This window comes from Lactuca sativa, chromosome 8 (genome assembly GCF_002870075.4).
Source record: "Lactuca sativa cultivar Salinas chromosome 8, Lsat_Salinas_v11, whole genome shotgun sequence".
NCBI classification, from domain to species: domain Eukaryota; kingdom Viridiplantae; phylum Streptophyta; class Magnoliopsida; order Asterales; family Asteraceae; genus Lactuca; species Lactuca sativa.
The window spans coordinates 200,433,513-200,442,818 of NC_056630.2; the positions used below are offsets into that span (position 1 = coordinate 200,433,513).

Consider the following 9,306-nt stretch of genomic DNA (forward strand, 5'->3'; position numbering starts at 1 on the left):
GTTTAAACGACCTTCGGACGAATATCCGATACCCACCAGACCACATCTAAACGAGGAAAAGGAAATAGGGCGAAGTAGCCTTCCTAAGTCCTTTAAACATCATTTATATAACTATACAGGTACAGGCATGCATTTAATGACGTAGAAGCATTTAACTAAGTAGAAGCGTTTAACGAAGTAGCAGCATTAACGAAGTAGGAACGTTCATCTAAGTAGAAGCGTTAGCAAAGTAGAAGCGTTAACAAAGTAGAAGCGTTTCACGAAGTAGAATCGTTTAATGAAGTAGTAGCATTTAACTAAGTAGTAGCATTTAACGAAGTAGAGGCATAACAAAGTAGTAGTATCTAACGAAGTAGAGGAAAACCTTGATGAAAACTTTGGAAAACCTTTACACTTAGGAAAATCATGACTTTGTATTCTTTTGTAAAATAAGTTTGAAAACCTGAAAATCTTTCATAAACAAGTTTTAATTAAAACTTTGATAAAACAATATAAGTAAAGGAAAACTTTGTTTAAAATACTATTGTAACTGAATTTGAAGTAAAACATACAACGCGAGAGACGATTTGCGAAAAGATTTGAACAAGTAAAGATGTTTTGGAAAACCATTTACAGTATCATACTTGGTAAAACAGTTGACAGTGTAATAAATCCTTGCGCATGCGGGTTATCAATCACATGTGATTGATATGATAACTGGCATGTTTTAACTTGTATCCCCCCCATAAAATCATGTAAAAACATTTAAAAGGTTAATTCAGGGGTATGAACTCACCTGTTGTAAGTGGATCGAACGAAAGTGTTGGTTGGGTGGCTCGGTGTCAAGTAAAGACTTGAACACGCTTAGTGACCTATTAACATATGATGACATATGTTTACATACAATTAGTAAATATAATACTAATTAAACACGTATACGCATCCTAATGTGCGGAAAACACTTTGGTTAAGTGCTAGGAGTGTCCCGGGTAACATCTAAGGGAGTGTATGGCCTAGATAAGGAGTCTACTCTTCAAGAGTAAACTCTTTGTAGAGTTCATGGCCCTAAGACCAACTCCCCATGAGTTTATGGCTGTAAACTCATGGTGGGGGTGTTCTAGGATGCTAAATGGTCTTATCTCACTCATAGAATTAGGCTAGGTCCAAATATAAGGCACATGAAGGGGTTTAAGGATCTAAATGGACCATTTGAGGAGTTTACGGCCCTAAACAAGGAGTTTACGGTCGTAAGCTCCTATGTGCACATTCCTTTGGTGTATTAATGTCTTAAATGGTAGGAAATAACATTCTATGCATTATTCCAAGTCAAATGGGGGTATTAGGGCATCATTTGGCCACCTTTTGGGTGTTTATGGCCCATGGACCAATCCTAGGGGGGTTAACGGCCGTAAACTCCTATGTCTAATGTTTCTTTTATGTTTAATGCCTTTACTTCAATGGTGGTAGCTTCTAGACATTTTCCAAGGCCATAGGAGGTGTATAAGGGCAATTCTAACACCTTAAAGGGTGTTCATGGCCTATGAAGAGGGGTTTACGGTCCAAGAGTGTTCTTGGGCCGTAAACTCAAGTTTACTCTCCATATCATAAGGTTTTGGTGTTCTAGGCTCGAAGGTGTAAGTCCACAAGTCATATCTAAGCCCTAGGGGTAGTTTAGAGGGGTTTTGGGGCTTAAAAACCCCACTTAAGGGTGTTCAGGGTCCAAGAGTGTTCTTGGGCTGTAAACACATAATATTGCCCCTATTTGATGTCTTAAACACGAATTTGCATTTTAACTAAGCTATACAACAAGTTAGGATAGATTACTTACTAGTTTGGGGCTCGAAACGGGCGTTATTGGCTCGAAAACAAGTTGTAGAGAGAGAGAATGTAGAGAGAGAGTGAAAAGTCTCAAATGGACTCCACTCACCCTTATATAGGGATTTGAGTTGGGGCTCAGTGGAAATCTACCCGATACTGACGTTAAACGGGGCTTTTGGTCGCACCCGATTAAATTGTCGTATTTTGACTTGGTAGAAACTAAAACTTTTCAAGGGGTTTATGAGGGTGTTTCTAATTTGTCTCAACCCTTACAAAGTCATTATAAAAGTCCCAAATTAATTAAACTCTTCCAAAAGGTTAACGGGCGATTAATATAGCGAGGCTTATTAATGGAAGGAGGGGTTAAATATGACGGAATAAATTTCGGGTTTTCACATCATCCCCCGTTAGAGGGAATTTCGTCCCGAAATTCAGGTTTAGGTAAGGAAGTAATCATGATCAATCGGATGAAAAATCGGGTAGAGGTATGAGGACACTTCCTATTTGGTTTGTCCTTGCACTCCCTAGTGAACTATGGCCTGTGCTTGTCACTCCAATGACCTTCACTTATAGGATGCGGACTCCGTCTCGTGCAGTTAGCGATTCCTACAGGTTTGTCTACGAGGTTAGGGTTCCCAATGATTTCTATCAAGACGAGTGGGATACAAGGAGTGATGTCGGGCAAACACTTATCAAGTCTAAGAAGTGGATTGATTTGGGGTGAAACTTGTGGAATTTCCGAAAGTAGTAGTGGTCTGACGAGGGTTGGACCAATTTTTGTGAGGAATCTCGGATGGTCCTAAGCTCTCGTAAGGGTAGAGCTTTTCAGTACTTAGAACATAGTGTACTTCTATGGCGAGATCATCACTGGTGTGATCACCATTCCGAAGTTCCAACCGTTCTCTCTCATACTGAAAGTGTAGTCCTTCAGGTTGGTCCTTAGGAAGCTCGGTACCGGTTGTCCTTGGATTCGTGTTTCCTGTCAATTGGCTTTCAGAGGTCTTCTAGATCATCGGATGGATTGCATGTCTACGGGTATCTGTTTGCTGTAGGGTGGCTATCTCAATCTTGTGCAAAATGAACCTGCACTACTGGTTCTTGAGACGTTTCTATCGGAAACTCTCAGGGCCGGGGAGATAGAGTTTCACCAGGCGAGTGATTAGAAAGTTTTTAAACTTTACATTATTGTCTAGTTAACGTTTTCATAAGATGATCCTTAACGGGAAAGGATCATATTCCTACTTGCCTTGCCGTTTCATGAACATCAGGCTCTGCTCAGGGCTAACTCGATCCTTAGAGATTTTCCGAACTGTTTGACTATCTCGGGAGGTGGTTCTACTATTTCTGAGTGAGATAGTATTCTTGGAACACCTATTAGTCCAGTAAATCTCTAAGACATGCCCTATTCTCTAAGGCGTTGGTTTATTTCAGTTGCAGAAAGCGCATGCTCTTATATAACCCATCGACTAACACCTAGACTGGTGTCAAGTCTATAATCTCTTCGGGATCTGGGTTATAAGGCTTAACGCAACTTACTTTCGCACTTAATTCAAGTATTCTTGGCTGCAGAGGTTATCCTGTGGTTCTTGGCATTCTAGTGTTCACTTCGGAGAATGCAGACTATCGTCTACAGGGCGACGGTGACTTCTTCCACGCGAGGGGGAGGTGGAGTGTCCTAGGCACTATTCGTCAGTAATGGGGTGGACAAAGTGTCTGAGTAGTGCGAGCATCTTCTGCAACTACTCTTCCGAAGGTTCTGAGTTTTCTCGATCTAGGTCAAATCTAGTGAGCACAGGGTTCCATCACTCGGAACTTTAATCTCCCCATCCACTCTTCTCAGAGTTTAACTTATCGTAGCTTCCAGGGATCCGGTATATCCACTGAGATGCTTATTTCGGGGAATTAAGCGTGAGTGGATGGTCGTAGTCAATGTCCTTGACTCTTACGACTCAGATTTCTTTACCAACCGAGGGTGTTAGCTACTATGTTGGCTTAACCTGGATGACAACACATTTCGGATTTGTGGTCTTTATAGTAGCTCAACCCGCTGTGGTTCTCTTAACTCTAGCTCCTATTCTATGGAATAGGATGAAGGGTTTTACTATGAGGTTCGTGCTAGAGCTCATATTGGCTTAACCACTAATACTTGATGTATGCAAGCAGTATATAATTGAGGTCGGCAGGATGTTCAGTTGTGCGACTCCACCCCAGACCCACAACCCAACGAGGAACAGGGAGTAGGGAGGAAGCACACATCTTAAATCTTTTTGATCTCAATTATATACCACCCTTATGCATATACTCAGTTATAGTGGTCAGTCCCATGAGTCCTATTCTCTGGATTCACGAACCTGATTGCGAGGTGCGAAGGGTCTTTTTGGGGATCTACGGAGTATGTTTTGGGTGGTTATCGTCTTCTGGAATACCTGCAGTATCTTTCGATTCGGTTTCTATCTGTTTTAAGAAGGGTTGGTTAACAGCGCGCGGTACCTTTCTCCTGGGTACTTCGGAAGGTTTGAAATAAGAGTGACGAATGACGGATCGTATTAGTCTTTATTATTTTTATTTTTTTTAGGTTCGGAAGAACCTTTATTTGCCGAAATGGCTACAGTGAAAGTTCTTTTTACACAACCCTAAGGATTTACACATGGTTGCACGAAGTCGAACCATGATTGATAGAGGCGTCGAAGTTGGCATACTTCGACATGATACAGAATGAGGGTCGATAGAGTCATGTGCCGAATGGGCACACAAGTTCTAGGCATCTCAGGTTTCGTCCCGTGTATCACTGTCGCGGATACTTGGACCGATAGAGTCGACGCGGAACTGTAGAAGGTTCTGAGTGTTTCTGAGTAGAGTACCTTTTCATGAACGGATTCTCACGAGGCATTTCTATAATCGCCTAACATATACTAGTCATGTATAATTAAGGGGGGAGGACTGTTGACTAAGCGACTCCGCCCTAAATCCACAACCAAACAAGGAACAGGAAATGAGGCGGCATTCACTCACTCTAGGTCTATCCATCTCAATTATACATGGCCGTAACGTATATATCTAGCCATTATAGTTTTACCTGATGAAATTTTAAATTTTATAACCGTGCTGCGACTTTCGACTTAACGGGGAAGTAATTACATTTTGAATTAGCCTTTTAATGTTTTCGGTTAGTTATCTGAGATTGAGAGACGTACCAAAATCTACCGGGTTCCTTGATGCTTCTCCCCAAGAATTAGAGTTAAACTCCTCCTGTTTCCTTGTCTTTTCTTTCCGTTGGGCAATCTCGCTTTAGGTGCCCAATCTCACCACATAGGTGGCTTACTTGATTGATCGTCACATTGGTGGTTGATGTAATAAACTCAACCGGGGTTCTGCAGACGCGAGCAGTATGCCCCTTCATGTTGCACCTACCACAAAAGAGTTCCCGGCATATACCATGATGATGGTAGCTGCACTTGCTGTAGTGGGGAAGGTTTCCTAGATTTGGTCTTCCTGAAGTCGGGATGGAAGGACTGGCAGGGGTATTGACTGTCTCAGCTCGTTGCCCTCCAGAAGGTCCTTGAGCTAAGGTACTTCCCTCCTCGATCTTGAACTTTCTCCTCAGTGGATTTGGTTGAGGTTCTTGGGTGGCTGGGTATATAGAGGTTGGTTGCTGCTGTCCCTTACTTGGATGGGAATTCCTGATAGGGCTCTTGCTAACATTGGCGTTGTTAGCATTCAGTTGAGCCATGACAGTTGCAACGGTTGCCGAGACTACAGCCTGGAAAGTAGCTTCATTGAATAGGAGAGTCGGTTTCTTGCCGGTGGATGGGTTACGCTTCTTCGGAGGCATGGATTTTCCTACACGAAAAGGAACACAAGCTGATGAGAGACGATGGTTAACTCTGGACGTATCTATCCTTACTATATTAGGCATAATTTTTTCCCGCGCCTCGGATATTGGTTGTCTGAGTGTCGACCTACATCCCTATGATGTAGTCCGGGTATCAAGGTAGGAGTATGAGTACCGGAAAATCCATAAGACGGGAGTCGTTCCTACTAAGTTACCTTTATACTGGGAAAGGTTCACTCTCCGGCTTGGAAAGATCTGAGAACAGTTCGGAACGAAGACCACGGGAAGAAAGGCTCATGAAGACTTATGGCTAAACACTCTCAATAGAGGTGTGGGGATCCGCTCTAATCGTATTACTTGCAACGGAAAAAGGCAGTTTACCTAACACATAGCGTGAGTAGTGTAATCACTAACTCACTAAATTGTATTATTTTATGGGTGTATTAGCATGATGAACACGAGGAAAAGACACTTCTCGGGTTCCATGTACTGGCTCCCTCTGTCTACCTCGTATCCTTGACTGGTACCGGCGTTGGTTTCCTTCGGGTAGTTACCTAGGGTTCTCTCCTCGTATGGACATATTGAATCTCTACTCCGCCTTTCTTCTGATCCCGACTCTGAGTGTCATCGCTTCAAGATGGATGACTGGAAATCTCAGAAGTTTAGGCGAATTTCCCACCGATGTCCCTAAAAAGATATAGGCACTTGGTGATTTCAATAGTCCCGACCTAATTCATTTATTTCCGAACTAGAAATCTTCTCAATGAACCTCCTCTGGGTCTGAATCAACTCTTCTGCCGAGTACTGAAGTGGATAGGGTTTTCTACAAGGTTTGTGCGAGAATGGAAATGTCTAAAGAATCCTAAGAGATTATTAACATTTCACTAAGTGATCCATATCGAGTCCTGCTAAAATTACATAGGGTACACAAATCATATATAGCTTAGATCCGATAGGCCTTCGAATATGTGATACTACTCTATATCCACATCCCAACGAGGAAAAGGAAATAAAGTGAAACCCTTTGTAATCATAGGTATATCAATAAGGATCTTTTTAGTTTTTCACACAAGGTTATCTATGTATCCTAAAATACCCCTATGGTATTTTAAATTCTTGTCTGATTCTTAACTTCTGGATATGATTCTGGGATTAATGTGAGTCTTTTAGTATTCCAAAATACTCCCATAGTATTTTAAACTTTATGTTTGGCTCTAGCATTCCTAGTTGGTAAGTTTCAGACTCGTTGCAACACCACTATCAATCCTAACACACGTTCATCGCATCTTGAATAAATGTAGTTGATCAGGTTACATTTATTCCAGCTTATGATTACATAACAGCCCAGGTTTGACGGTAATGCTCAACATCCAAAGACTTTTATTCTTGTTCTTCTTGTGATACTTGTGTCCGAGTGTTTAAATTCTGGATGTTCTTATACTTTGGTAAAATCTGGTTATATTTTAAAATATAATTCTTGGTCAGAGTGTTTTATCCCTATGTATTTATAGGCTGTATATCTTTTATGAATTGATATACTTAGCTCACTATAAACAATTCTCTGATACCAATCTGTCACACCCCAAAACCGGAACGGCGGAAACGTTCTGGGGTGGATGACGTCATGTCCAGTATCACAACATATGCAGTATAGTAATCAAAGTACAAAAACCATTGCATTAATAGTAATAGTTTTACATAGTTTACATTGCATAAGAACATCAAAGTAATACAAAAACTAATATAGTCGCAGCTCGGTACTAAACTGTCTTCAACAAAAGCCCCTGGGATGTACCTGTCTATTGCTGACCTGAGAATACAAGTTATTTTGAAAGCGAGTATCAGCATTTTTATAAATGCTGGTGAGGTCATAAGTATTTAGTGTCATTTGTGTAAGTAAGCATTTTATTCAAAATAACATTATAAAAGTAGTAGTTTAGAGTCTACAGTGTATTAGAGTCCTTTCCAGAAAATCCTATATTTTCTAATTAAAAGCAGTCTTCTACCAAGACTCGACAGTGTTATGTTTTAAAGAGAAATTTTCCCTGAAATACTATCATTACCAAAAATACGGTATTTGATTGTAAAGAAAGTTGGAGGATATCACGAGTAAAAACATTAGGGAAAAATAACATATGCCTCAGCGGAGAATACTGCTGACTAAGGCAAAAGAAATCATAGAATCCAGGAGAGTATCAAATGAAGGATACGCCTGGCTCAGTCTAACAAAAGGGAGCACAGACCCCATACGGTATCAAGTGTACGATACGACACAAAAGGGAGCATAGACCCCTCTGTTCATAAAACTACCCGTGGTCGACCAAGTTTGAAGAAGAAGCCTCTCAAAGATAATGGAGTTGATGCGCCAATCGAAGATCCCCATAGACATAGTTGTTCAAACACATATGAACTTGGGTTAAGTTCCACGAATATTCATGAACCACCAAGACATAGCTCGTATGCAAACCAACAAAACTATTCATATTCATATATGAATGAATTTCCAAAGGTACTACATCCTTACATTAAGCAGGTACACAATGTAGAAGGTGATGGATATTGCGGATTCCATGCAATCGCTTCTTGTCTTGGTCTTCATCAAGATGAAAGGTACCAAATTCGGGTTAATTTAATGGAAGAGTTAGAAACACATACTACTGAATATGGCGACATGTTTGGAAGTGAATATCGGTTTCAATTATATAACTCTTTGAATTTCTTTGGCGAAGAAGCGCCACTTCAAAACTGGATGATTATGCCTGATACAGGTGTCCTAATTGCTTCAAGATACAACGTGGTATTACATTGTTTTATCCGACACGCAAGCACAACGTACTTACCACTTCGATCTACTCCACCACCAGCCCATGAACGCATTGTTATTGCAATTGGCCTCATCTATGGTAATCATTATGTCAAGATAGAGCTAGAAGGAGAGTACCCGATGCCTCCTATTGCACCACAATGGATTCATTGCAAACGTCCATGTGCAGCTGAATGGGTCACCCCGTATATCGAACGGCTAAATATGTATAATCATTATTATCGTGCTAGTTTTAATGGCTAAATATGTATAATCGTTATTATCGTTCTAGTTTTAACGTCTAAATATGTATAATAATTATTATCGTTCTAGTTTTACTGGTTAAATATGTATAATAATAATTATTTTTTTAGTTTTATTGTTTGACAATTTAATTGCAACGTTGATTAATTATTTATAATTGTTTTTATTTATAATAATATTTATTAAAAAAATATACTTATATAATTATATATTTAATAAAGATCAAATGGAATTGGAAACTAAAGTTGATGCGGTGGAATTGGAATTTAACCCAAGTTCATGAGTGAAATTTAACACATTCGATAAAGTAAGGGGATAATAAAGGAATTGGGTTAAGTTGATGGACCATATTTATAGTATATAAATATTAAATAACGTCAAATCTCATAGGGGAGTGGATAAAAAATGGGAGAGGGGGGGGGGGGGCTGATTACCTGTCCCCTGTTAGAAACCTTGATGGTTTTCTCAACTTGAAGCCCACGTGGCAGAAATAACTGCAGTCAAAACAATAATTTTTTAGGAAAAATTGGGTACATTGTAGCAAAATTTAGACCACATTGTTGTTTTTGTAGAGACATGTAAGTACATTAGTGTTGCAAATATTCTTCTT

The 9,306-nt window shown here is 40.1% G+C and overlaps 1 protein-coding gene across 1 annotated transcript; it reads left to right on the forward strand.

The window, feature by feature from the left end:
* The first annotated feature begins 8,120 nt into the window (after positions 1–8,120).
* LOC111904648 (uncharacterized) lies at positions 8,121–8,696 on the forward strand. The gene has a single exon (XM_023900387.1). The coding sequence runs from the start codon at positions 8,121–8,123 to the stop codon at positions 8,694–8,696; it is 576 nt and encodes a 191-aa protein (XP_023756155.1).
* Positions 8,697–9,306: the final 610 nt, after the last annotated feature.